The sequence below is a fragment of the Urocitellus parryii genome, chromosome 6 (assembly GCF_045843805.1).
Source record: "Urocitellus parryii isolate mUroPar1 chromosome 6, mUroPar1.hap1, whole genome shotgun sequence".
Classification (NCBI taxonomy): Eukaryota; Metazoa; Chordata; class Mammalia; order Rodentia; family Sciuridae; genus Urocitellus; species Urocitellus parryii.
In genome coordinates, this window is record NC_135536.1 from 2315280 (window position 1) to 2343004 (window position 27725).

Consider the following 27725-nt stretch of genomic DNA (forward strand, 5'->3'; position numbering starts at 1 on the left):
CTCTGGGACCTGCAACAGTGCGGTGGAGGCGCACTGATGGGAGAGGACCACAGCGGTGACCTCAGGGGGCGCCCCACCTCCTGTCTCCTGACCGGGGGGGGGGGGCGAGGGGGGAAACTCAAGCACAGCCGAGGCCGCCTTGTTGTGCCAGCCCCACCTCGCTGGGCTGGGGCTGGAGCAGGGACGCGGCCCGCAGCCCTGCCGTCCCGGGGTCCCGCAGCCCGCCGCTCAGCAAGCAGGCCGCGCCCTCGTCGCCTTTAAAGCTCTGGGCGCCCCCAGCCCCCCCGGCCCCACCCCGCAGCGGGGCCCCGCCCCCTCATGCATATGCAGGTGCGCGGGTGACGAATGGGCGAGCGAGCTGTCAGTCTCGTCCCGAACTTGTTGGCTGCGGTGCCGGGAGCGCGGGCGCGCAGAGCCGAGGCTGGGACCCGCCGCCGCCGCCGCCGCCGCCGCCGCCGCCGCCGCCGCCGCCACCGCTGCCGGGTGGAAGCCGGGCCGGCCGCCGGAGCGCGGCCGCAGCGAGCCGGAGCCGCCGCCGCCCCTGCACGCCCGCCCGCAGCCCGCGCTCCCGGCGCTGCGCTCGACCCCGCCCGCGCCGCCGCCTGTGCTGCTGCCGCTGGCGCTTGGAGGGCGGGCGGGCAGGCGCTGGAGGCCGGCGCGGCGCCGGAGCGGGCGCGGGCGGCGGCGGCGGCGGGGCCGCGGGCGGGGTCGAGGCGGCGATGCGGGGCCGGGGGCGCCTGCCACGGTGGCTGCTGCTGCTGCTGGCACTCTGGGTGCAGGTAAGCTGGGCGCACAGTGGCGAGGGGCGCGGACAGGGCGCACCGGGCCGCCCCTCGGGGCCAGGAGGGCGCCTCGGGGCCGCAGCGGTTCCGAAGCCCTCGGGGCTGCGCGCGGCTATCGGGGTGGGGGCGGGGCAGCAGGGCTGCCCCCAACCGGGCGCCCGGCGGGCCGACCCCGGCCCGCGCCTCCCTCGGCTCTCCCGCCGCCTTATTTTTAGGTGGCGCGGCCCATGGGCTATTTCGAGCTGCAGCTGAGCGCGCTGCGGAACGTGAACGGGGAGCTGCTGAGCGGCGCCTGCTGTGACGGCGACGGCCGGACGACGCGCGCGGGGGGCTGCGGCCACGACGAGTGCGACACGTACGTGCGCGTGTGCCTGAAGGAGTACCAGGCCAAGGTGACGCCCACGGGGCCCTGCAGCTACGGCCACGGCGCCACGCCCGTACTGGGCGGCAACTCCTTCTACCTGCCGCCGGCGGGCGCTGCGGGGGACCGAGCGCGCGCGCGGGCCCGGGCTGGTGGTGACCCGGAGCCGGGGCTCGTCGTTATCCCCTTCCAGTTCGCTTGGCCGGTAGGTGCGCCCCTTCCCCACACCCTGTTCTCCACCACCACCCCCCCCTCAGCGCTCTGAGCCCAGCTAGGCACTCCAGCACCTGCGGCCCCGCGGGGTACTGGCCGCGCTCACCCAGACGGGGCGGGGCCGGCAGGGGGCGCCCCGCGGCGGGCGGTCCCTAGGCGCGTGCTCTGCGGGCCGGTCCGCGCCTGGCCACGTGGGCGCGCAGGAGCCGCGGGGCCGGCGGGCGCGGGCGCGGGGTCGCGGCAGGCAGAGCGGTCCGCGTGCGCGGCGGCCCTCGGCGTGTGCCTGCGACGCCCCGCTCGTGTCTGTCTGGGTGGGGAGGCGCGAGGCGCCCCGGGCCCGGGCAGGCGGCGGAGGCATGTGCGTCGCGCGTGCTGGGGCCAGTCTGGGGCAGGCCCTGGCGGAGCCGCCCCGGGCCCTTGGCCAGCTTGCACCCGCCCTGCAGTTTCCTGGATGCCCGGGGGCACAGGCAGGCGCTTGGGACCTGGGTCGGGAGGGCCTAATGCATGTGTGTTGGCGGAAGTCCCTGCTGCTGGAATAAAGATGCCCAGAGGAAACAGTGGGCCCCAGTGCTGTGACCCTCAGTGCTGTGATCCTTGTGGAGTTTGATGTTTTGATTTTGTTGTTTTGGAGGGTGGGAAGCTGAGGCTAGGGGGCGTTTTGTCTTCTTTGGGGTTGGCCAGACAGACAAGAGCCCCTGCGTGGGCATCCTGAGCATGCTGGGAGGAGGACATGGGGATCCTGCTTTGGGAGACAGGCCTTTGCCCATGGCTGCCTTGGGCAGTAGGGTGCAGAGGGCTGAGGCACCAGAACTTGTAGGTTCTTATCTGCTTGTTGGCTGTCTGCAGGCCTGGAATTGAGCGGGGGCAGGGACTGGAATGGCTGTTGAGTAGGTCTTTGCTGTGGTGGGGGCAGCTGGGGCCTGTGATTAGGGAGTGGACAGAGCAGGTGCCCCGGGACTCAAGGGCCTTTCCTGGCTGTGGTCTTCTGGATGGCCCAGCCACTGGGAGGCATAGGAGTGTGTCCACCTGACGTCCTGATCCTTAAAGAGCCTGGAAATTGGGGCCAAGCATGATCAAGGCTGGCCAGCAGGCTCTCCCCTGTGCCCAGGCTGCATCCCCTCTGTGGGCTGCCCTGGTTTTCTCCATCTTCACCCTTCCTGGTCCTGCCCACACTGGGGATGCCTGCCTGCCACAGCCCCTCCTGCTCTCCCCTACCGCTCAGCACCCCTGGTATTCCTTGACCCGGAGCCCTCAGAGTGGGGAATGTGTCCCCAAGATGGAAAAGGTCAGGGGCAGGCATGGGCGGGCCCCGGCAGTTACCACCAGCCCAGCCCCCTTCGCCCCCACAGCGCGCATCGGGCAGGTCTGAGCAGGGCCCGCAGCCTGTCATCTGCACTTGGGCTAGAGCCAGCACAGCTCCAGATCGCTACCTGAGGATGTGTTTTCTGCTGGAGTTGGCAGCAGTGGCATGGGGGCAGGGAGGCCCTGGAGGAATGTGACGGGCCAACGCGTGTCCCTCGTGGCTCTTTGCCCCGCCAGGCGGCCAGTCTATGTGGGATGGGATGGGGCAGGCCCTCGCCTTCCCTGGTGTCTGTGCCTAGGTCTCAGTCCCACTTTGCCTCCCATCCTCCTGCTTCCAGTTGCCTCCCTCAATGCTTCAGGAGGGCCAGAGCCATGGGGTAGTAGCACGCATGGCGGAGGCTCTGCTCCCCTCTCCCCTCCCGCCATACGACCCGGCTGCTAGGCCTGGAGCTGGCATGGTGATGCCAGCACCCTGGTATTTCCGCTCAGCCAGCAACAGCCCTGCGGCCACACTTCTCCAGCTTGCCACAAGTTCAGCTCTGTCCTATGAACTGGGGTGCACTTGGAATCAAGGTGGCCACTGGGACACTTGGTTCTGAGTCGGCTGAGTGAGGACTGTCTAGGCTCCCAGGGACTGAGGCAGGTGCTTCAACCTGGAGGGTGGGGCGAAGACTCCTGGGCTCCTTGGAGGAGTGGGTGTGAGGTGGGCCTCTTGAGAAATGAGACAGCGGTGGGAGGTCGACCGGAAGCTACTTTGGACTCTGCACATGACCTTGCTTGGGGCTGTCTGTGGCCTGTGGCTCCATGTTGGTTTGAGGTTCAGCCTCTTAAAGTTGATGAGCCTGGGGTCTTGGATGTGGAAAGGTGCAGCCCTGGCCGGCTGCATGTGTGTGGGGGCTGTCTTCTTGGCCCTGCCCCACGTGCCTTTCAGAGCTTGGTGTCATCCTGGGTTGGTCCTGATGCCTGGCCTGTGGCTGTTCACAGGTGTGAGTGAGTACTCTGAGTGGCAGTGGCCAGAGGAGGGTTTCAGAGGAGCAGGAAGCCTTCCTGTGGGGCCTGGTGGATTAGGGGAGGTATAGGGTGGTCAATAGTTGGCCCTGACCTGGACAGCCAGGGTCCCACCCTGCAGAGGACTGATCAGGGAGGAGACATGGTGGTCTAGCTGGAGGCCACTCCTGCTTGGCTAGCCCACCTTCTGAGCTCAAGAGCCCTGTCCAGAGTGAGGTCCTGTCCCCAGTCTGCTTCCTTGGAGGTAGACCCTCCTGGTATGTACACTGCAAGTACCAGAGGGCAGCTGCCGGTGGTGGCATGGCAGATCATGGGTCCCGGGTAGGTCTGGGGGTGTAGGAAGACCCGGGTGGGCAAGGGCCCTGCAGATGCCAAGGAGGGCTGGGGCTGGCTGTTTCTGGTGACTCCAGGAGCTGAAATCCATGGCCATTAGCAGTTTGGGCTCGGCTGTCCTCACCAGAGGTGGATGCAGCAGTGCCTTCTACTAGGACCCTAGGAAAGGCACCCAGTTTGGTGCTGCTGCAGCCCCAAGCCTGGCTCCCAGCCTTCCCCTCCCCCACTGGCTATTCAGCAGAAAGCCCAGGTTCCCAAAGGCCTAGGTGTGCTTGGGGGTGGGAGGAGAGGACTGGCAGGGTTTTCAGGACCAGGGGAGACCCCTGGGGAGGGGCTCTGTGGCTGGTTGGGGCCATGAGTGCCAGGGGCAGGGCTGGTGGGGTGTGGACACAGGACCCAGCCCCAATGCATCCAACTGGCCATGGAGGCCCAGCCTTATGAGTCCCCAGCCAGGCTGTGCTGATAGGTGCTCCAGAGCTGCCCTTGGCAGGTGTGAGGTCCAAGCTGCCCTCTGCTTTGCCTGGAGCTAGGGGCTGGTGCAGCACTGGCCTCTTGCTCATCCTGTCCACCTCCATGCGCCTTCTCTGCACACAGGAGGTTGGGGTGGGGTGGGTACTGCCCTGTCTGACCCTTCCACACCTTCTCATTTGGGACCAGGAGTCCTGCTCGGGGGTTTCGGGGCAAGCTGAGCTCTGCTTTGCACCCGGGAGGAGGAAGGGCTGCCCAGCTAGTAGGGGGTTTGCAGATGGCTGGGGATCTTTCTCTGGGCCTTAAGGGTGTAGTTGGGGAGAAGGTAAGTTGCAAAGGTGGGTGTGCAGGTACGGCTTGGTTGGGAAGGGATCGCAACTCCCAGGCATCTTCCTGGATGTTCTGTGGTGTCTGGACTGAATGGGGAGTGGGCTGGGCCAGTATGGGATCCTGGAGAGCCAAGCCAGGACCTGAACTGAAGGCCATGGTGCTGACAGAGGTCCTCAATCACCAGCCTTAGGTGGTCGCCAACCTCAACTGATCCCTGTACCCATGCTCAGCCTGAATTAGGCCGCTTCTCTCCTTTAGTGAGGGCCTGGGAGTGTGAGGGGCTCTCAGGCTAGTCACTGGTGGGTCTCTGGAGCCTGGGGTGAGGACCCTCCCCCGTCTCTTGGATGACAATGGTGGTGGAGGCCTGAGCATCTCCAAAGCTTGGGTTTCAGGAAATGTGTCTGCTGAGAGCTCCTGGCTCCGGCACCTAGCGCTGTGCTCTGGGGTCGCTGGGGATGTGGAGAGAGCTAGGTGGAGGCTAGGGCCTGGGCAGTGAGCCTGAGGCTGTGTTGGCCTGGGTGCCTCTGGTGGTGGCCTTGGTGTGGCGCACTTGGTCCCACATCTGCCTTTCACCCCACCAGCCTTGTCTGGGGGTGGGATGGGTTTGGACTTAGCCTCGGGGCTCTGCACAGGGAAGAGGTCATCATGGGGTGGGGTGGGGTTGGCTAGGAGTGTGACCATGTGTGGCAAGGCCTTCAGTGATGACATCCTCCAGCTGGGGGCCTCTGGGGCTGGGTTGGGGGGAGGCTCTGGGCTCTTCCTGCTTGTTGGGGAACCTGGGCAGGTGGGGGTCTCGGACCTGTGCCCAGTCCACCCATTTTCCCTGCTGGTCCCAAGTCCCCATGGCCCCCTAGCCCCATCCCTCAGAACAGCAGGAACTCTCTGCGTCCACACAACACCGTTGTTCCTTCTGTCCGGAGGGTTCCACAGAACCCTGCCCCAGACCGAGGGCCACAGGTTGTCATTTGCAGGGGAGGAAATGACAACCTTAGAGGCTGGTGGGTGGGAGAGAGGGGCTGGGAGGGCCTGCAGGGCCTGGCAGGTGGGCGAGAGGCAGGTGCCATCCCGCCTGCCGGCTCAGGTTCTCCCTGGATGACTTCCTGCCGCCCAGGTGTAGGGAGCCCAGCTGGCGGGCGGTGGGGCCCTCTTGGGCGGCGGGCGGGCGGGCTCATGTCCCTGTGGGAGTGTGTAACTGGAGCCCCAGGCTCAGGCGAAGGAGGCGGTAATCCTACCTGGGCGGCTGGCGTGGGTTTCCTGGGAGCTGGGAGGAGCTCCCTGCTCACCCTGCAGCCCAGGTGTGGCTGGAGCTGCTGGGCCCTGGCCAGTCGGTGTGGCCCACTGGGTGGTCTCAGATCCATTCTGGCCCTGTCCTCACTCTTGGCCTTGATGATTCCATGTCCTGCACAGCAACTACAGCAACTGTGGAGCTGTTGGCCTCAGACCCCCAGTGGCCTCTGTTTTACGGAGTGTCAGTGACAAAGTCACCTGTGGCCCTCAGGTGTGGCATGCTGCCTGGTGCTGCTTCCCAGCCCTTGTCCTTGCTCTGAGCCCTGCTGTGTGGTCCTTCTGCTCACAGTGCCGCCTCATTGCCTGGCAGTCCCTGTCCCCCTGCCCCTCTCCAGGCCTCCAGGACAGGAGTTCTCCTCCGTGCTGGAGCTGGATTGGTCCGCGCCTGATGTGAACGAGTGCAGGGGACAAGTGGAGCCTGGGAATGGGCTGGAGGCCTCGACTGTCCCCAGGAGGCAGATAGGACTGCCAGGCAGAGGTGTCCAGGTGTGGGCCCCAAGGCAGAGAAGTGGTGTGCCCAGGTAGTGGCTGTGAACACGGGAGCCGTGAGCCCCAGGAGGTCTCTGCCACCAGGCAGACAAGGACTGGGCGTTTGGGGACTGCCTGGGTCCTATGGGTGGGGCTGGGAGTCCTCATGGCTACAGGGAGCCCTGGGAGAAGGGCAGTTGCTGGCGCCTGGCCGGGGGTGGGGGGGCGTGGCAGGCACTGGGAGGAGAATTTAAGAAAGATTTAAAAAGTGGAATGGAGAGGCATGGTGAGCCCCACTGGGAAGCTTCTAGAAGGAGGCAAGGTGATCCCTCCTTGTGGCCTTGCTCCCTTGCTGGCCTAAGCTGTCCATATTTGAGGTGTCACCAGGCAGGGGTCCCTGAATCCAGGCTGGGTGGTGGAGTCTGAGCATGATTGGGGCTGGTGGGCACTGGGTTGGGGAAGCTGAGTTCTTAGGTGCCAGGCATGGATGAGGGTGCCAGGCTTAGTTAGGGTTGGAGTCGATGGGAGGATGCGGCAGTGAGAGTGGGCCTCTGGGGCTGTGTGGCTTCCCCAGCACAGTCCGGCTGCAGGGAGGGGGCGCCTCCCCAGATGCCCTGTGCAGTGTCCCTTTGGTGGACTGAGGTCAGACCTGCTATCCCAGGGGCCCTGGCTTGATGGAGCGGTTGACCCTAGGGTTGTTCATGGGCTCATGGTTGCCCTGAGGATGGTGCTGGGCAGTGTGGACGCAGCCACAGAGGGTCCTGGGCTGTACAAAGTACCTGAGGGGCAGTGTGGCCGAGCAGCTCCGAGCTCCCTCTGCCAGGCCAGGTCTGTGTTGCCAGAGTGACCGACTCAGCTGCACCCGTGGCCGAGCAGGAGGGCCAGATGGCGGGGCAGCTGCAGCCCTGGCAGAGTCTGTGCCGGGCAGGCCCAGGACCACTTGGGTCTCAGTTTCCTCATCTGCACCTGCCCCGGCCTGGGTGGGGGCGCTTAGGGGTTTTGCCTGTTTGCTATGAAGCTGCGGTCTGGGGGCAGCACCTGAATTTGGCCTGTGGGGGTGACTCCACGTGCCTGGTGGAGGGGCAGCAGGGCGGGCACAGCATGTCTGGCAGTGGGACCTCGGTGTCCTGCCATGGGGTGCTCTCACATGGAGCACACCTGTCAGGCCACCTGTGGGCTGTCCGTGCCACCATGGTGGGTCATCCCCCTTAGTTCCCTGCTGACTGGAGTCAGCTCAGGATGGCTGGATGTGGCCTCTAGGGCTCCGAGGAGGAGCTGACCTGTGTGGCCAGGAGGGCAGAGCTGTGGAGGTGTGGCCGGAGGGCGTGGGGCGGGGGCTTCCTGGCTGGGGCTGACTGCACCTCTGTCTGCAGCGCTCCTTCACCCTCATCGTGGAGGCCTGGGACTGGGACAACGACACCACCCCCGATGGTGAGTGCGCCTGGGCGGGGGCCAGGAGGGTGGCTGCTGCAGGCTGTACTCGGCCGCGGGGAGGCCGGTATCTGGGGATGGAGCTGCTGTTCGGGGACCAACCTTTGTGCTTTGGCAGAGCCGGGGGGCACCTGCTCCTCACTCCCAGCTTGTCCAGCACCATTCTGCTGCACGTGTTCTTCTAGGGCCCTGGTTGGTGACGTGTGCAGTGGGGCACCCCTCAAGTGTCTCCCTCTGGTTTCATGGTCTCCTCCCTGGCCCTCTGTCCTGGAACGGGGGACCAGTGGCCGCCTCTGCAGGCTGGCATGTGAGGGTCTTGGCCCTGTGGTATGAACAAATGGACAAGAGCCTCCCAGGCAGAGGGGCAGCAGGCATGGAGCCTGGAGGTGGGCAGCACCTGGCGTCCGAGGAGCCAGGCCAGGCCCCGATGCTTGCAGGAGGACAGGGTCGGCAAGGCCAGACTCCACCTTTCCTTGTTGGCACCAGCTTAGGCTGCCCGTGAGGGTGGGCCAAAGGCAGGCAGGGTCAGGTGTGGCCAGGCTGTCAGTAGGAGCTGAGGGTGGGCCGGGGTCGAGGAGCGGGACGAGGGGCTGGTGTGGTTTGGATGTACTGCACCGGGGGAGCCTCCAGGCAGTGCTGTGTGGGCTGAGTCAGCCACTCCTCGGCCACCACTGACGAGGCTGGGGACATGTGGAGGCCAGAAGCTCAGGCCAGAGGTGGACAGAGGCCCAGGCAAGTTCGTCAGGGTCCTTGACAAGGCTGGCTGGGCTGAGGGCGTGAGGCCTGGCGGGGGGTGGGCTGGCTCAGGGGAATGATGACCCCAGACTTTGTTGAACATGGCGAGGGCCAGGTGGGGTCTGAAGGTTCCTTGATGCAACCTGGTGCGAAGGCAAAGGGAAAGTCATCAAAGAGTGTCCTGGCTCAGGGTGCCCCCGCCCAGCAGCTCCTTCTAACTTGAGACCCAGCTGCGGGGCACCTGACCCCCCTGTGTCTGGGGTCCAGGCTGTGTGTTGTCCTGGCTCAGGGTGCCCCCGCCCAGCAGCTCCTTCCAACGTGCGACCCAGCTGCGGGGCGCCTGACCCCCCTGTGTCTGGGGTCCAGGACAGGCTGTTCTAAGTGGTGGCTGCTGGGAGAGAGAGGCTGGGGCTGGATGCAGTACCAGTGAGTACTGGCATGGGGGCAGGCCCATGTGTGGAGCAGTGGGGCTCAGGTGTGGGGACTTGGGCTCCTCATGGCCTTGGCTGCTGTACTGGTGGGCCCCACCCCACTGGTGTGCGGTATGTGTCCAGGGTGAGCTGGGGGTGGGCCAGGGCAAGGTGAGCACCCCTGGGCCCTGAGCTTCCTGCCTGGCCTGAGAATGTGCCCAGCTGTGGCAGCGTCTGTGGCTTCCTCTGCTGCCCCAGTGCCTCTGAGGCCACCAACGGGTTGGTTCCTTGGGCCCATTGCCTCTCCTGGGGGAGGCAGGTACTGGGCTGCTGGCTGACTCTGCTGCCCCTGCAGAGGAGCTGCTGATCGAGCGGGTGTCCCACGCGGGCATGATCAACCCCGAAGACCGCTGGAAGAGCCTCCACTTCAGCGGCCATGTGGCGCACCTGGAGCTGCAGATCCGCGTGCGCTGCGATGACAACTACTACAGTGCCACCTGCAACAAGTTCTGCCGGCCCCGCAACGACTTCTTTGGCCACTACACCTGCGACCAGTACGGCAACAAGGCCTGCATGGACGGCTGGATGGGCAAGGAGTGCAAGGAAGGTGAGAGCCGTGGGCAGGGGCGGGTGGGCCAGGCAGGCTGCTGTAGCCATGCCTCTGCTCCTCTGTCCACAGCTGTGTGCAAGCAAGGATGTAACCTGCTCCACGGAGGATGCGCAGTGCCTGGGGAGTGCAGGTGAGCCCCGCGCCGCCCTCCGGCCCTCCCCTCACTGTCCACCACACTCCTGTGCCAGGCACCATGTTGGGTCAGCCACTCGATGCAGAACAGGCCATCCTGCCCTGCGGGGCATGTGGCTATATAGGGCCTGAGGAGTGTCTGGTGGTGGCTCCATGGAACCACAGAGGCCTGGGGAGGACAGCCAAATGGTCATGCCCCCAAGGGTCAGAGGCCTCAGAGCCACCAGCAGACTGGGAGTCCACAGTACAGGAGGAATTCCGGGGAGCACCGGGGGCCAGACTGGGGGAGAGGCAGCAAAGGAGGCCAGGGGAAAGGAGAGGCAGCACGGTGGAACAGGGGGCTGTGGGGAGCAGGCTGCTGTGGGTTGTGGCCAGGTGGGTGGGGGGGGGTAAGGGCCCAGTGGGAGGTGGCCGGGCAAGCCAGTCCTGCAGGCTCCCTAGGGACCAGCGTTGGAAATGGGTTTGATACATGGAGGAGAGAGTGTGTGGGGTCCAGAAGGAGCCCCAGCCTATAGCCTGAGCTGGGCAGGCCAGCTGAGAAGCAGTGAATGTGGGCATGGAGAGGTCTGCCCAGAAATGGGCGCCTGTGCATACAGGTGTGGGCTCTGGCGCTGGGCAGATTGAGGGCAGAGACCAGGAGCAAGTCCCCACAACAGGTGAAGATACGCAGGTGTGGGGGCTGCTGCCATGGGGTGCAGACAGAGGGGGTCCTGGCTCGGTGGTGTGGGGCCAACGTGATCAGGGTGAGGGGTACTGGGCACCCTTCAAGGGCACTTTTGCCACTTTGTGGAGCGAGTCGTGGGCATGGGCTGGGAGCATGGGCTGGGGTGCTCCTGGCTGGACACTCTCACTGTGGGTGCTGCAAGAGGCCCTGGGAGCCGCTGGAGAAGAGGGTCTACGGTTGGAGGGAGGCTGCGTGGAGCCTCCAGGTGTCCTTGGAAGGGTTCCCCTGAGGGCCAGGTGCGCTCCAGTCCAGGACACTGAAGCAGAAAAGGTCACACAGCACCAAGTTTGCAGGGAAGGGACCTCAGGGCTTGGGGCTGGACCGAGGCTGGGGACGGAGGTGCCTTGGCCAAGAGATGGATCAGTAGCCCCGCTCAGTCCCAGGGAGGGAGGGGAGCCAGGTTGGGGGCTGTCCCTTGAACATAATGGGGTTTCAGACTAGCTGGTGGTCTCAAGGCCCTGCAGGGAACACAGGAGGCTCTGGCCCAGAGTGAGCCCATGTCCTGTGAGGGGTACCAGGTGCCACATCCTGGGGTGAGGGGTGGCCTCATGACTCAGCCCAGGCATGGCTTTTTCTCTCCACTTCAGCCCTCCCTTGTGACCTGTGCTGGAGGTGGGTGGGGAACTCGGTCAGAGCCCTGGTCTCTGTGTGCAGTGCACCACTGTGACAGCTGTACCAGTGTCCCTGGTGGTTGGTAGCTGCGTGGCCTGAATGCCCAACTGAGGCAGGAGGAGATGGAAGAACAGCCATCCCCTCACGGCCACAGCATTGGGGCCAGTAGGTGAGCCCCACCCACCCTCTTGCTGGCCCTGTGGTGAGGCAGCTGCTTCCAGCAGCCCAGGCTCAGGTTTCAGCGGAGGACACTCCCCTCCCCAGCCGGATGCTGCTGCGGAGACGGGAGATGGCTGAGCCTTCCTGCCGCCTCCCCAGGCCCTGGAGCTGCTGGCGGGAAGCTGCGTGGCGTGGGCTGCCCCGCCCAGGGCCAAGAGCGTGCCCTTGGGACCCACGAGGTCTGGGCTCCGAGCCCGGCCCTGCACTCCCTGGCGGGTGAACCAAGGCAAGTCATGGCCCCACCCTGAGCCTCATCTCCCAGTGTCACCTGGAGGGAGGACGCCAGGTGGGGCCCAAGGCCTCATGGACCTGCCCAGCGCATCCTGGGCTGGACCCTGGAGCCCCCTGCTCTCAGCCTCAGTTTCCCAACTGTGAGCCTGGGTGAGCTGGGCCCGTGCCCTCGGGCCGAGGGCAGCTCAGGAAGGGCTGTGGTCTTTCCTCTTATAAAAATAACTCGCGGCAGGTGCCGGCGTGGAAGTGACGAGGCCTGGACGTCATTCCCGTCCTGTGGGACATGAGTGCTGTAGGGAAGGGCCCTGGAGTCCCCCTGGGGCCTGGAGAGCAGCCCACTGGGACCTAGGGCGTCTGCTGTAGGACCCCAGGCACTCTGACCTGGTGGCTCTGTGTCGCCTGCACACCTGAAGGGCTGCCAGAGGGGACACTGGTGGGCAGCAGGGGCAGAGCCCAGCCTAAGCATCAAGGCCTCAGAACCAAGGGGCCCTTGGGGCCGTTTTCCAGGGAGCTCCTCTGGTGCGGCAGCCTCCCCATGTGGCCTTCAGCAGGGCTGCCCAGGCAGCCTGTGGCCACAGCATTCCTGAGGCATGCCCTTCACGGGCTTCACTGAGACACAACTACTGGCCTTGAGTAGCAGCAAGGTCATGTGCATGCCCGGGGTCACACGGCCAGGGTGGGCAGAGCCTCTCCTGATGCCTGGCCGGCCTGCCTGGGCCCCGTAGCAGCTGCCAGCTGCCAGGCCTGGCGCACCTGGTGAGTGGGAGCTGGTGTGCACGCCCCGGTGGGCAGGGCCTTCCTTTGCCGGCGCCTGTGCTTGGGGCTGGCTCAGGGTTGAGTCCCAGAATAGCTCGGGGAGGAGTGACGGGACAGCTGGGGCCGAGTGTCCACAGCCAGCAGCCGGGAGTGCCCATGGCAGTGGCTGGCCGGCAGGTTCCTAACCCCAACCTGGCTTGAAGCCACTCTGGTTCAAAAGCCAGACCGCTGTCCCTGGGGTGGCCTGCATGACTGTCTGCTTCTCAGCCACTTTCAGCCGCCACTCATGGACCTTACACCTTGGCCTCCCTAGGTGCAGCTATGGCTGGCAGGGCAGATTCTGTGACGAGTGTGTCCCCTACCCTGGCTGTGTGCACGGCAGCTGCGTGGAGCCCTGGCACTGTGACTGTGAGACCAACTGGGGTGGCCTGCTCTGTGATAAAGGTAGCCTGGGGTGGGGAAGGGGCAGGGGTGGAGGCCAGACCCCGGCTTAGAAGTGGGAACTGCAGGCTCTGTCCCTGAGGAACTGTCCATGCCCCCAGACCTGAACTACTGTGGCAACCACCACCCCTGTGTCAACGGGGGCACCTGCATCAACGCTGAGCCTGACCAGTACCACTGCGCCTGCCCTGATGGCTATTCCGGCAAGAACTGCGAGCGGGGTACGCTGCCAAGCCACCCCAGAACTCTGGCCAGGCTTAGGGCTGGTCTCTGGGGAGCACTTCTTGGGCCTTGGGCCTTGTGGGCCGGGGAGGAGCCCTCGTTCAGCAGTGGGTCCTGGGTGCCACCCTTTCACCCCCACTTTGATTCTGCAGCTGAGCACGCTTGTGCCTCCAACCCCTGTGCCAATGGGGGCTCTTGCCATGAGGTGCCATCTGGCTTCGAGTGCCACTGCCCATCAGGCTGGAGTGGGCCCACCTGTGCGCTGGGTGAGTGCCTATGCATGTGTCTGGGGTGGCCCTGAGGGGTTCCGGATCAGGACAGCACCTTGGGGAGAGCAGTATGGATGCCATGGCCAGGACATCCAGTGGCAGGCAGATCCAGGCATGTAGCCCTGCTTCCCACCAGGGGACGCCCCTCCCCACACAGACCGTGCTACACACCTTGCCTCTCCCCCTCCACAGACGTTGACGAGTGCGCCTCGAACCCTTGTGCAGCAGGCGGCACCTGTGTGGACCAGGTGGACGGCTTCGAGTGCATCTGCCCTGAGCAGTGGGTGGGGGCCACCTGCCAGCTGGGTAAGGGCTGCCCGGGGCCACGTGCGCATGGACATCAGGCTGTGCATGTGGCTGCGGCTGCTGCTGGGCTGCGGGCGCCGGGTGCAGGGTGCAGTGAGCAGGTGGGGCCCAAGCCCCACGGCTCCCTTCTCGTTCACAGACGCCAACGAGTGTGAAGGGAAGCCGTGCCTTAATGCTTTTTCTTGCAAAAACCTGATTGGCGGCTATTACTGTGATTGCATCCCGGGCTGGAAGGGCATCAACTGCCACATCAGTCAGTATGGGTGGGCGCAGGCGGGTGGGGCTGGGGCATGCCGGGGGCCCTGACCCTGACCTGGACCCTCTACCCCCAGATGTCAATGACTGTCGTGGGCAGTGTCAGCACGGTGGCACCTGCAAGGTAGGGCACTGTGGCCGCTGCCCCTGGGATGCCGGGAGGTGGCTTGGGCGGGAGGGCTGTGAGGCACTTGCCTCATGGCCCTGTATGCCCCGCCCAGGACCTGGTGGACGGGTACCAGTGCCTGTGCCCCCGCGGCTTTGGAGGCCGGCACTGCGAGCTGGAGCGTGACGAGTGTGCCAGCAGCCCCTGCCGTGGGGGTGGCATCTGCGAGGACCTGGTGGATGGCTTCCGCTGCCACTGTCCCAAGGGCTTGTCAGGGCTCTTCTGCGAGGTGAGGCCTGCTGCAAGCCGTGCTGCCACCTGAGGGACCTGCAGGGGCTGCAGTGGGAGCTCCCCAGAGTGGCCCAGGAGTGTCCCCCACACCTGGTCCCCCAAGTCCCTGAGAGCCTGACTGGGTAGAGTAGCCCATCTGATGGAGGGGGCAGGTGGGCAGCCTGAGAGGGCCCCAAGTCAGGCAGGGTGCCTGGGCGCGAGGGTGTCATGGGTCACAGTGGGTCCTGAGCAGCAGTGAACGTTCCCTGGAGCCCTCCTCCCCGCCACTCCCTAGACCCCCCCCGCCCCCCCCCCCGGCCCTGGCCACACTGGCCTCTGCTCTGGCCTTCTGCCCAACAAAGGCCTGGCTTTGGGTCTGTGAGCATGGAGTGACCCGGGGAGGGACCTGCAGTGTTGGCTCTGAGGGCGCCTGGCATGTGGGGTCGGGAGCTAGCCTTCCTGCCAGCGGGAGGAGCTGAGGCCGGATGCTGCTGTGGGAGGCAGAGGAAGCTCTGGCTGTGGAGGCGAGGGGCTGGGAGGGCCCTGGGACCCACAGGTGTTTCCGTCCAGCTGACGGCCAGTGTGGTCTCAAGCAGGCATGCCTCCCTCCAGGCTCTGGCTGGCACTGCCCAGCCTGGGGCTGGGCGTCAAGTCATTTAGGTGAAGCAGTGGCCTGGCCTTGGGGCTCCCCAGGGATCTGCCTTCAGGTGAACACAGGCCTGGCGGTGCCCCCGTCGGGGCTGGGCTCTCACACATGCTCCACCTGGGCCACAGGTGGACGTGGACCTTTGCCAGCCAAGCCCCTGCCTGAATGGTGCCCGCTGCTACAACCTGGAGGGCGACTACTACTGCGCCTGCCCTGAGGACTTTGGCGGCAAGAACTGCTCGGTGCCCAGGGCGCCCTGCCCTGGTGGAGGCTGCAGAGGTGCAGGGCGCAGCCCTCAGGCCCAGTGGGGTCAGGGTGGGGCAAGCCCGGGCACCCCTGGCCTGACCGCTGTCCCTCTGCCACAGTAATCGATGGCTGCGGCTTGGAGGCAGGGTCCCGGGTGCCTGGCTCGAGGCCCTCCGGTGTGTGTGGCCCCCACGGGCACTGTGTCAGCCAGCCCGGGGGGAACTTCTCCTGTGTCTGCGACAGCGGCTTCACCGGCACCTACTGCCACGAGAGTGAGTATCTGCAGGGGCAGGGGGTGGGAAGGCCAGCCGCTGGGACTCACGCGCCCTCTCCCACAGACATTGACGACTGCCTGGGTCAGCCCTGCCGCAATGGGGGCACCTGCATCGACGAGGTGGACGCCTTCCGCTGCTTCTGCCCCAGTGGCTGGGAGGGCGAGCTGTGCGACATCAGTGAGTGCGGTCCCGCCCCTCCAGGGCCTGACTCCGCCCCCCGCAAGCCTGCGCCCCTCCAGGCAGGTGGGCTGGGGTCCTTGGCCCCTCCCCCCCGCCGGTGCTCCCGCTGACCCGGCGTCCTCGCCCCCAGATTCCAACGACTGCCTCCCCGACCCCTGCCACAGCCGCGGCCGCTGCCACGACCTGGTCAACGACTTCTACTGCGCCTGCGATGGCGGCTGGAAGGGCAAGACCTGCCACTCGCGTGAGTGCGCGGCTGCAGCTGCCCGCCGGGACCCTGCCCTGGCCGGGCCTGCCTGCTGAGCCGCCGTGTGCCCGCAGGCGAGTTCCAGTGTGACGCCTACACCTGCAGCAACGGCGGCACCTGCTATGACAGCGGGGACACCTTCCGCTGCGCCTGTCCCCCGGGCTGGAAGGGCAGCACCTGCACCATTGGTGAGGAGCCCCCACCCACTGCACACAGCCGCCCAGTCCCTGCTGCCCCAACCGGGCTGGGGTCTGAGCCAACCGTGCCTCCCTCCCACAGCTGAGAATAGCAGCTGTCTGCCCAACCCGTGCCTGAACGGGGGCACCTGCGTGGGCAGCGGGGACTCCTTCTCCTGCATCTGCCGGGAGGGCTGGGAAGGCCGCACCTGCACGCACAGTGAGCTGGGGAGCGGGCTGTCCAGTGTGTGGGGGGGTCCACATCTCTCCATCAGACTCCTATCCCAGACCTCCTCCTCCTCCCACCACCTGCCCAGGCCCACCCTTCCCCCAGAGGGGCCCTCCTGCCCAAGCCCTCCCCCTGCAGCCTAGGGCTCCTGCTCACAGGCCCCTTGTCCACCTCCTTGGCGGCCCTGCCTGAACTCTGGACTCCTCCACCACTCTCCTGCCCCACAGCCTGGGGGGCTGGTGTGGACAGTGTCTGTCTGCCCATGAGCCTGGGCACCCAGGTCTGGCTGGAGGTGTGCTGGGCAGGTGGCCACTGGACCAATGGTCTCTCTTCCCTCAATCCAGACACCAATGACTGCAACCCTCTGCCCTGGTGAGTGGCGCCCCGAGGTGGGGTGGAGGCTTTGGGGGAGGGACACCCTGACGCCCGCCCTCTCCCTGCAGCTACAACGGTGGCCTCTGTGTGGACGGGGTCAACTGGTTCCGCTGCGAGTGTGCCCCTGGCTTCGCGGGCCCCGACTGCCGCATCAGTGAGCAGCCTAGGCGAGCTGGGTGGGCGCAGGGTGTGAGCTGCCACCTTGGGGGCCCTCCAGCCAGCCTGGGTGTCAAGGTCGGGGACCCAGACACCCGCGTCTTGCTTCTCCTGCACCAGCTATGTGTCTTGTTGTGTCCTAGGGCATGCCTCCAGTGACAAAGTGGTGGCCCTGCCCTGGACCAGTTGAGGATCATGAGGGGAGGCAGGGGGCCATAAAGGCACAGCATAGCCTCTTAGCTGTGGCCCAGGGCCCTTGTCCACCGGGTCGACCCTGGCAGTGCAATATCCAGGAAGGCCTGGTGCCTGGAGACCCCTGTGCCTGCCCGTCCCAGAGGCAGATGGAGGGCTGTGGGGGTGGGAATGCCTCAGGCTGGTGAGTGACAGTGGCAGCCGCTAGCCCAGCTTAGGCTGCTGTGGGCAGGTGGCCCTGCTGAGGGAGCCTGGCAGGCCCAGGGCTGTTCCCATGGGGACCCTGCCCAAATCCCAGGCCCTGCTTTGGTGCCAGCCTGTTGCCCCTGAGTGCCAGCCACTTTCTCGCAGACATCGACGAGTGCCAGTCCTCACCCTGTGCCTACGGGGCCACGTGTGTGGATGAGATCGACGGGTATCGCTGCAGCTGCCCACCTGGCCGAGCTGGCCCCCGATGCCAGGAAGGTAGGCTTGGTGGGGGTGGTGCTGGGCAGGGCTGGGCCCAGACACCCCCTGTGACCCCGCTTTTCTTTGGCAGTGACAGGGTTTGGGAGGTCCTGCTGGTCCCGGGGCACGCCGTTCCCACACGGGAGCTCCTGGCTGGAAGACTGCAACAGCTGCCGCTGCACGGACGGGCACCGAGACTGCAGCAAGGTGGGGCCCGGCCTGGAGCCGCGGGCCTGCCTGCCCTGCTGGGCCTGCTGAGCTGCCCACCCCAGGCATCCGCAGTCCCCAGGCTTGCTCCGAGACGTCCGGAGGCTGGGCGGGGCTGGGTCAGGGCTGGAGGTGCCTACTTCTGAGACACTCTGGGAGGGCCCCTGGGCACAGCCAGGCCCCACCCCTCCTTGTGCAGCTGGGGAAACTGAGGCTGAGCCTGGGTTCACGGGGTGGAAAAGCTTTCTGAACTGTGGTGTTCAGCCTGGCTCCTAGGGCCTGGAGGGTGGGGAAAGGGCTGCATGGTGGACCCGCTGACCCAACCATCGGTTCCTGTCCCCGTGGTGTCCATGCCTGCTCCAGGTGTGGTGTGGGTGGAAGCCCTGTCTGCTGTCTGGCCAGCCTGCCGCCCTCAGTGCCCAGTGCCCGCCCGGGCAGCAGTGCCGAGAGAAGGCCCCAGGCCAGTGCCTGCAGCCGCCCTGCGAGGCCTGGGGGGAGTGTGGTGCAGGGGAGCACCTGCCACCCAGCACACCCTGCCTGCCGCGCTCTGGTCACCTGGACAACAACTGTGCACGCCTTACACTACGCTTCGATGGTGACCAGGTGCCCCGGGTAAGTGGTGCACAGCTCCCACAGCCCAGGGCTGCCTGTGCTCTTGTGGACTCAGATGAAGGGGTCATTACATCCTGGGTGCCATTGGGCATGGGGGAGGCTGGGAGAGCAGGTCCAGGCTGGGCTTCCTGTTTACCCGGCCATCTGGGTCCTGGACCACAGGTGGCTGTGGGCTGCCCTGATCTGGGTTGTTGCCTGCAGCTTTGTGGATAGTTCTCCTTCCTGCCAAGGTCCTGCCCTAGTCGTCTGGGTGCCCAGAGCTGACCTGCCCATCCCCCTGGGGTCTCAGAACCTGAGCCCCTCCAGCCCCTCCTCCCCTCCCCATCTCCCTGGGTGGACCTGCTGCCCCAGGACTGGGGGGGGGGCGCTGCAGGGCCAGCCCTTTTGGTCTGCTCTGCTTCCCCTGGTAGGTTGCAAGGTGTGTCTCACCATGATCCAATGGCCACTGAGGGATTGCTGGCCTCAGGCTGCCAGTCCCAGGCCCCACTCACCTGCTGCCCACTTTTGCAGGGCACCACCGTGGACGCCATCTGCTCTGGGATCCGCTCTCTGCCTGCCACAAGGGCAGTGGCCCACGACCGCCTGCTTCTGCTGCTTTGTGACCGGGCCTCTTCAGGGGCCAGTGCAGTGGAGGTGGCCATGGTAAGTGCATCCTGAGCCCTTAGGGGTCCTGTGACATGCTGAAGTCCCTTGGAACCAAGGAGGCTTGAGGAGAAGTGTCAGCAGGGCAGGAGGGCAGAGCAGTGGGTACACTGTGGGCCTGGACGGCCATCCACCTGGGGACTTCCACCTGGGGACGTCCACCTGGGATCTGAGTGCCCCTGGAAGGGTGGGAGGGCCAAGGTTGGAGGACGTGATGACAGGATACCAGGATGTGCTAGATTGGAGAGACTGCAGGGGCTGATGGCTGTGGGAGGCTGTGAAGTCAGCTTGTTGAGGGCCAGAGGCAAGGGACAGGTCCAGAGCAGGTCCACCCAAAAGCGGTCCACAGGGAGCTTGTTTGTGGGCAGGGCAGTGGCTGCCCTGTGTGGTGTGGAAGGAGTGAACAGAGGCTTTGGGGGACTCAGGTCTCAGTCAGGGCTGGGCCTGGGCTGCAGAGGCAGAATGGGCAGAAGTGGGTCAGCAGGTAGCAGGCTGGGCAGGTGCTGGGTCAGAGGCATGGACAGTGATGGCCAGCACCCCATCAGCTGGGTGGCAGAAGTCCTTTCCTGTGTGTGCTATCTGAAGCCACAGAGGTCGGGCTGTTGGGGAGGGGCCCTAGGTAGGGGCATGCCCTAGAAGAAGTGGCTGTCAGCTGTCAGCTGGTGGGATTGACCAAGGGGAAGGTTCCACAGGAAGGGATGCCCGACAAGGGAGGGACAGTGGTCAGGGAGAGTGAAGGGTGGAAAGTTCCTGAGGTGCAGACTGGGTACCAGCGTGGGCGCATGGGCAGAGGTCGAGGCCTGGGGACAACGCTGGTTTGCACAGCACTTGGGTCAGGGGCTCTTCTCCCATGAGCCCCCCACAAGGGAAGCCTTGGGCCCCAGGCTCCCTCAGGCCCTCACCACGGGCAGCACAGCCCTGGTTATGGCGCCCCCTGCTGGTGGCCCCCTCGCCAGGGCCTAGGCCTTCTGGGGCAGGCTTCAGGGACAAGAGCAGTGTGTCCCCAGCCGTCCCCACAGGCCATCTTCTGCTGCAGTCCTTCAGCCCTGCGCGGGACCTGGCGGACAGCAGCCTGATCCAGAGTGCAGCCCATGCCCTTGTGGCTGCTATCACACAGCGGGGCAATAGTTCCCTGCTGCTGGCGGTCACCGAGGTCAAGGTGGAGACGGTCGTCATGGGCAGCTCTTCCACAGGTGAGCAGGACCCCAGACCAGTGGGAAGGCTCCGGGCAGGTCAGGCGCAGAGGGCTGGGTGGGGGACAGGGAGCCTCCCAGCGGGAGGTGCCCCAGCAGCTCCTCAGCCCCTCCCTCGCCCAGGTCTGCTGGTGCCCGTGCTGTGCAGCGTGTTCAGTGTGCTGTGGCTAGCCTGTGTGGTCATCTGTGTGTGGTGGACACGGAAACGCAGGAAAGAGCGGGAGAGGAGCCGTCTGCCCCGGGATGAGAGCGCCAACAACCAGTGGGCCCCACTCAACCCCATCCGGAACCCCATCGAGCGGCCGGGCGGGGGCCCAGGTGGAGGGAGCCACAAGGATGTGCTGTACCAGTGCAAGAACTTCACGCCGCCACGCAGGGCGGGAGAGGCGCTGCCCGGCCCCGCGGGCCTCCGGGGCGCTGGGGACGAGGAGGAGGACGAGGAGCTGGGCCGCAGAGAGGTGGACTCCCTGGAGGCGGAGAAGTTCCTCTCAAGTCAGTTCACCAAAGAGCCCAGCAGCTCGCTGGGGAGGCCTGCCCTCTGGGCCTCAGGCCCCAAAGTGGACAACCGCGCCATCAGGAATGTCACGGACGTGCCCTGTGCTGTCAAGGACTAGGCACAGCCACCCGCTGGCCGGGACCTAGGAGCCCTCGCCGGGGCCCCGCCACCTGCCAGCCACGGGAGGCCGAGGCCATGTGCATAGTTTCTTTATTTTGTGTAAAAAAAACCACCAAAAACAAAAAAATGTTTATTTTCTACATTTCTTTAACCTTGTATAAATTATTCGATGACTGTCAGGCAGAGAACAGCGGAGTATTCTCAGATAGTGGCTATTTTTGTAAAGTTTGCGTGGCACGTGCTGTGTGGCAGGAGCGGGCAGCGTGTTCCCCGGGTGGTATGGCCTTTGTCACCAGAGGCTGTGTGCTGTTTACAGAATCTTCTTTTTTATTCCTCACTTGGGTTTCTCTATGGCTCCAGACCAAAGAGCCCTGGCTGCCAGCATGGCCCCTGGCTCTCATCTGTGTGGCCTGTGGCTGTCGCTGGGACCCATTGCTGACAGTGTGGCCTCGGCTATCTGTGTGGTCCATGGCTGTGTGGCCCCTGGCTATCTGTGTGGTCCATGGCTGTGTGGCCCCTGGCTCTCGTGGGGCCTGTGGCTGACAGTGGGGTCTGTGGCTATGGCTGGGACCCAGGGCTGACAGGTAGCCTCTGGCTGTCTGTGTGGGCCCCGGCTGTCGCTGGGACCTGTGGCTGCTGGTGGTCGGTGGGACTGGAGGTCCTGCGTGACTGCGGCTGGGGGCAGAGGTGTTGCCCGGCGTGGGCCCGTCCGCCTGCCGTCCTTGCTTCCTGCCCAGACTGCCCTCAGATCGCCGCACTGTGCTTTCAGAAGTGCCCTTTCCCGCTGCTCGGTTTCCCCTTCTGGGACGAGGCAGCACTGAAGCTTGTGACAAGTGCCTTCACATAGACCCCCTGCAACTGTCAGCGTTCGCTGTGGGCGCCAGGCCGCTGCCCACCTGCTGACCCTGGCCCCTGGTGAAAGTGCATTTCTGTACATATGTACATATTAAATGAATCACTCTGTATATTTGATTTAATAACTTAAACGCTTTGGCCTCCCTGTTCTTTGGGTGCTGTTGCTTTTTTATTTGGAGTTGGGGCAGAGGTGCAGGAAAGTGGGGTGTGGCGGGTGTCGGGCCAGGTGGCCCTGCTGGTCTGGGGCCCCACAGGTGGCCCTGGCCTGGAGTGCCTTGGTGCCCTGTGGTGGCTGACGCAGGCTTGGTGGACTCCTCCTGGACGGGGTTTGGGTGCCTGGCATCCCACCTCCTAATAGCCAAGAAAGGACTTTATGAACTATCTACATAGCAATGCAAAAACATCTGGGTCCTGATTGAGCTCCACACTGCACCTGAGGGAAGGCACAGCCCCGTGACAGTGGCTGTGTGTCCGGCTGACCCAGGGCATCTCCCAGGTGTGCACAAGCTGTTCTGCCTCCTGCAAGGGGCAGGGGCTGGTGGAGGGTGAGAAGCAAAGCCAGGAGCCATGGCTGAGGAAGAAGGAGCCCCACGGGAGCCCTGGAGAGCGATTTCTCTGTACATTTTGTTGGGTGACCTGACCTGCTGGCCACCACGAGGGATTATTCTGGACACCTGTCCTTGGGTTGTTTCTGTGGGAATTCTCCAGGGATCCGCAGCTCTGACTGCCGTGAGCGTGGTCTCCATGTTCTGACCTGTGTCCTCCTGCCAGCTGCTTCTCTAGGTGAGGCCAGGTCTGCAGGAACAGGCGCAGGAGCTGGTGGGGGGAGCTTATTCACTGTTGGCTGGACCCTAGGGGTAAGCCCTCCTCCTCTCTTGTCCCCAGGAGGAGCCATTGGGCAGTCCAGGTGGGAAGTCTGCCCTGAGGAGTTGTGTGTGGTTCATGCCAGGACTTGAGTGGACACCACGAGACCTGCATACCCACCACCAGGTTGGCCAAATTTTCCTCAGCTCTGAGTTTCCTTCTAAACGGTGTCTTCCTGACCTGGGGTCCCCTAGGTGCCTAGCAGAAACAAACATGACTCTGTCCTAGGCCTCTGTCTGCCTGCCCCACAAGTGGTTTTTCAGTGTCCATGAGCAGAGCACAGCAAACCCTGGCACTGGGGGGGCGGGGGTCTGGCCATGACCACGAGCCCCGAGGGCCTGCAAAGGCCTGGGGCATGTCCTGGGGCTGCTCAGGAGCAGATCCAAGGGCTGGGGTGTGGCTTGTGGCTGAGCGCTTGCCTAGCATGAAACCCAGGCCCTGGGTTTCATCCTCAGCACTGGAAAAATTACCAGATTATAAACAAGTGTGCTTTCTGTGCTCACAGGACTGGAAGTGCTGATGCTCAACGAGAAACTTCAGCTGTTTGGCAGGTTTGAAAAGACCAAGTGGACTGTCTAGAAATGACCATGCCCCCCCCCCACCTCAAGGAGCAGTTTGGCAACTACTCTCAGACCCTAAAGAAGAGAGAGCAGGTGAACTAGAAGAGCTGTCAGGAGAAATCATACAGAATGCGGCCTAGAGGGACACAGAATGGAAAGTGGACGTGCAGACAAAGGCAGGCTGTCCTGAGGCAGGTCACTGGTGGGGCACCCATGAGAGAGTGTGGTGGGTAGGGCCAGGATCCCTGAGCTGCCTGCTGGTGCACGTAGGCACACAGGCCTGCCACTCCCTCTGAGCCTGCCGTCCAGTGTCCTAAGCCCACCTCAGTTCTCCACATCCCCTGCTCAGGCCTGGCCTGGTCGGCTGCTGAGGAAGGGTGCCCTGCCTAGGTGACCTGATGCCGCCAGGGGTGGGAACAAGCTGTCCATGTGCTCTTCCCAGCCTGGCCATGGCCAACTCATGCAGATGGCCACAATGAAGAGGCCCAGGCATGGGGCCCGGCACATTCCACACTGGTCCTGCACTCAAGTCCCTCCTGGGTGATGGGCTCATTTCCATTTCCAGTGCTGGCCCCACTCTTGGTGAGGCTCTGAAGACTGGCCCTGGGGAGTAGAGCCCAGCTCTGCCACTCAGCCCCCAGAGTGTAACCACCCTGCCAGCTTGAAGCTCAGCGGCTTCTTCCCTCCTGGGGTCAGAAGTTCACCTCCAGAGAGGGCCTCCCTGCCAGCAAGTCCATCAGAAGAAAACTTGCTCACCCAAGCTGGCTGCTCACTGCCCCCAAGGGTGCTGCTGGCCCCCAGGGTTCACCTGGCCAAGAAGAAGGCAGTGTGGGAAGTGTTGGTGCCCGAGGCCAACTGAGTTGGCTCCTGCCACTCCTACAGGTCCTGCAAGCCTGAGGTCATCCCTGTGGCCCAGTTAGGGAGGACAAGACACTAGGAGCAGTTTGGGGCCCAGAGGCAGACAGCTATGCCACCCATCCCTGACCCCCCTCAGCAGGGTGCCTCTTCCAGTGGTGTCCCTCCCATCTGGTTTCCCCTGGCTGGCAGGCCTGGAGGGCTGGGCAGGGGGTGTCTGTGGAAAGATGGGGCAGCTCCACCATCAAGGAGCAGGTGCCCAGCTGCCCTGACCTGGGACAGTGGGTTTAAGAGCATCAGGCCAAGTCTGAACCTAGGCATGGGACTTCTGAGAACTGACCAAGTGGCCAGGCTGTCCTGTGCCCTTGAACCTGCTCCAGCTGGGGTCTGGTGGCTGCGTGACCAGCACAGCAGGAGACTTCGTTTGTGCTGAGACGCAGACGCTGGGCAGGGGGGCAGGGAGGGTGGGCGAATCCCTTAAGGGGATGAAGAGCAGGACCCTGAAAAGAGGGGTCCCGGGTAGGCAGCACAGGTCGGGTAGCCTGGAGGGCGGCTAAGGCTCCTCGTGGTCAGGTGGGGGCTGGCTGCATGGCTCCAGGGATGGGGAAAGGTCTGAGTGCTGCTCAGGGAGCCACAGAGACCCAGTGGTGGGCACCTAGCTGGGGTCTGGGCAGCAGGTGCTCAGTCCTCAGCCAGAGGACACAGACCCGCCCCACATGTCCCCACCACTGCATGCAGGTGAGTGACCAGTGCTCAGTGGCCAACACTGCCAGTCCAACGCAGGGCAGGGCCTCACACACACACCTGGAATGCCTGGCTCCCGGGCTGGGTCAGGTTGCCTTCCCCGTCCCCTGCGTCAGGGCAGGGCAGGGACTGGGACCGGATGGAGAGGGCACCCCACTGCTGGCTGTGTGTGGGCAGCTCTGAGGCCCTGGAGCAGCACCTCTAGCACCCATTGCCACTAGGGCCACATGCCTGGCTCCTCCTGGCTGGCTGCTTCCTTGGCATTTGGCCCTGGGGACCAGGCCAGCTGGTTCTGCCTGGCGACAGCTCTGACGGCCGTTGTCTCCGAAGAAACCGGCCCCAGGGTGCAGAGAGGAGGTTCCACACGGGGAATCTGTCCCAGGGTGGCTAAGCCCATTAACCCCTGCAGGCCAGGCCACATGCAGCTGGCATGGGCCCCGTGGTGGCCGTAGGCTCAAGTCCAGCTGCCCACGTCCCAGCTGGGCTCACCCCTTCCTCATCAGACCCCCAGGCTGAGGTCCCCCAAGGAGCCCCGGTCAGCATGACCAGGGGGGTTTCAGATGGGGAGCAGTGGGGATCACAGACCCTTACACCAACGGGACAGCCTGGGAGGAAGGTATGCCCCCGACATGCTGTGGCCCCTGGCCCCAGATGCTTACTGCAGAGGTGGCCAGGGTGTGGCCTTGGGGGAGCACGCCAGAGGGGGCGAGATCCTGAGGAGGGCATGCGCCTGGAGTGCAGGTCAGGGGAGGCCTGGTTGTCCAGCAGTGGGCCTTAGGAGGCCACAGGCAAGCTCTCCTTCCTGTGGGGGTCCAGCTAGCCCAGGGCTGGAGGGTGTGGCCCTCAGGGATCCCTTCTTCATGCAGCTATTCCACCTGGTACTGACCCTGGGGGGAGCTTCCGCAGAGAAGCCAGGTGGCGAGGCTGACACAAGATGGCCGGGAAGCTGCCCGGGCCCCAAGCCCATGGTCACCAGCTTCATTATTCCAATGGCCCCAGGTCACTCCCTTTCCTAACTAGAGGTCTTTGGGTGGTCCAAGGGCCTCCACCCAAGGCTGGCTCTGGATGAGGTCAGGAGATGGGCCTGAGCAGCCCCCACCGTGTCCACGCAGGGCAGAAGGCTTTGCATTGGGTGTGGTGAGCTCAGAGCTCAGCTCTCTTGTTTTTTAATTAGAAATTGTTATGGATTTTTGGTTGACCTTTCGGTCTGCAATCCATTTTGAGTTGGTTTTGCATATGGTGAGTGCTGTGGACCACAGGTCTTTTTACTTCACACGGATACTCACTTGTTATGGGCTGTGTGCTAGAAGTCTCCTTTGTCCACTCTGTACCTTTACACACTTGTTAGAAGTCACACGATCTGCACGCCCATAATCCCAGCTGTTCTGGAGGCTGAGGCAGGAGGATCGCCAGCTCAAAGCCAGCCTCAGAAACTTAGCAACTTAGTGAGGCCCTAAGCAACTTAGCAACACCCTGTCTCTAAACAAAATATAAAAAAGGGCTGGGACTGTGGCTCAGTGGCTAAGCCACCCCTGGGTTCAATCTCCAGTACCAAAAAAAAAAAAAAAGTCACATGATCTTTTTGACTTTGTGACAATAGCACATTATTCTGATTACTTTAGCTTTATCATAAATTTTGACGTAATCTTTTTCCTCTTTCTTTTTTTTTTTCCTTTTTCTTTTGAGATAGGGTCTCAAAAGAAGGCTGGCCTTGAACTTGCAACTGGGATCTGAGCAACTGCCACAAGTCTTGAAATCAGATTCTGGGTTCTTTTCCAAGGCTGTTCAGGCCACTCTAGGTCCTCGATATCTCTATGTGAATTTCAGAGTCAGCTTGCTAATCTGTGCCCAGGAAAACTACTGAGATCTGGTTGGTTTTTGGTTTTTAATTTTGAAACAATTAGGAAGTTACAAAAGGAGTGCAGGGGCTTGTCTGGCCACCGTGCTGCCCTCCTGGTGGGGCGCGCACAGCTGCCACGCCTGGCCAAAAAGAGGCGGTCACCACACTCCAGGCCATGCAGATTGAGCAGCTCTGGTTGCCCTTGTTTTCTGGGGTGTGTCGTGCATGATTCTATGGCTATATATATATACACACACACACACACACACACACATATATATATTTCTAGTTGTCGATGGGCCTTTATTTTATTTATTTACATGTGGTGCTGAGAATCAAACCCAGGGCCTTGCACATAATAGGTGAGCACTCTACCGCTGAGCCCAGCCCCAGCCCCAATTCTATAGCTTTTGACACACATGCAGAGCGGTAAACCACCCCATGGCCAAGACTGATGTACAGATGGGCAAGATGCTCCCGGGGGACATGACTCTACAGTCTTGTCATTTCAGCAACCTGCTGAGACGGCTGTCTTCCCAGGCCCCTGGCCCTCCAGGTTACTGTGAGCACACAGTTCACCCTCTCATTTCTGAGCAACACTCCATGGTGTACATCTACCAGAGTTTGTTTAGCCACTCCCCCTGCAAAAGACACGGGTTGGTTCTAGTTTGGGGTCACTGTGGAAAAAGCCACCGTGGGACTGGTGTGGCTCAGGGCAGAGCACTTGCCTTGCACATGCAAAGCCCCGGGCTCTGTTCCCGGCACCCCAGAGCAAAATCAAAACTGTCAACAAATAAAGCTGCTCCCACGGCGGGCGGCGTCTGGGTGCTCGTGTGAATGTGTGTTTTCACCTCTGTGGAGCAAAGGCCCGGCACGCAGTGCTGGGCTGTGGGGAGTGTGTGTTCCTCTTAATTAAGTGAAATTGACTTTTGGAGTGGTTTAGGTTCACAGTGAATTTGAACTTTAAGACTAGAACTTCGTAGGCCCCAGTCCCAGCCCCACTCAGCCTCCCATTCTCCTGCCAGGGTAGTCCCTTAGTGACGGCTTGTGACGGCCAACTCGGGAAGGCACATCACCACCCAGAGCCACCCTCCTCTCACATCCCCTCTGCGTTTGGGCAGATGCAGAGTGGCTTGTGTCCAGGCTGGCTGCCTGAGGTGTTTCTGTGCCCTGCCTGGACGTCCTCCTGCCTCTGGCCCCTGTGCCCCGCCTGGCTGTCCTCCTGGCCATCCTCCTGCCTCTGGCCCAGAGCCATCCTCTTCTCCTGTCCTGCCTTTTCCAGAGGCT

At 63.7% G+C, this 27725-nt stretch overlaps 1 protein-coding gene across 6 annotated transcripts; it reads left to right on the forward strand.

The window, feature by feature from the left end:
- The first annotated feature begins 702 nt into the window (after positions 1–702).
- On the forward strand, positions 703–27125 carry Jag2 (jagged canonical Notch ligand 2). 6 transcript variants are annotated; one of them, XR_003302276.2, is made up of 28 exons: positions 703–779; positions 998–1348; positions 7926–7983; positions 9484–9735; positions 9808–9868; positions 12726–12856; positions 12955–13074; positions 13228–13341; positions 13537–13650; positions 13790–13903; positions 13983–14029; positions 14127–14300; positions 15056–15206; positions 15293–15445; positions 15512–15625; positions 15759–15872; positions 15950–16063; positions 16155–16271; positions 16508–16652; positions 16724–16809; positions 17355–17468; positions 17542–17657; positions 18021–18269; positions 18780–18911; positions 19948–20104; positions 22461–22565; positions 22945–23092; positions 26289–27125. XR_003302276.2 is itself a non-coding variant. In XM_026405494.2 (27 exons), the coding sequence occupies exons 1-26, from the start codon at positions 720–722 to the stop codon at positions 22529–22531; spliced, it is 3429 nt and encodes a 1142-aa protein (XP_026261279.1). In that variant the 5' UTR covers positions 703–719; the 3' UTR covers positions 22532–22565; positions 22945–26187. The 6 variants fall into 6 exon arrangements, 5 of the variants coding, with proteins under 5 accessions (XP_026261279.1, XP_026261274.2, XP_026261277.2 ...); XM_026405494.2 differs by lacking the exon at positions 26289–27125 and having other exon boundaries at positions 22945–26187; XM_026405489.2 differs by lacking the exons at positions 22461–22565; positions 22945–23092; positions 26289–27125 and adding an exon at positions 20228–20866.
- Positions 27126–27725: the final 600 nt, after the last annotated feature.

Bases quoted from the DNA above. Each gene is read 5' to 3' on its own strand.
- Jag2 (XM_026405489.2), top strand. From the start codon at position 720: ATGCGGGGCCGGGGGCGCCTGCCACGGTGGCTGCTGCTGCTGCTGGCA. The intron at 7,984-9,483 runs GTGAGTGCGCCT...CTGCCCCTGCAG, and splicing joins CAACGACACCACCCCCGATG to AGGAGCTGCTGATCGAGCGG. The intron at 12,857-12,954 runs GTAGCCTGGGGT...CCATGCCCCCAG, and splicing joins TGGCCTGCTCTGTGATAAAG to ACCTGAACTACTGTGGCAAC.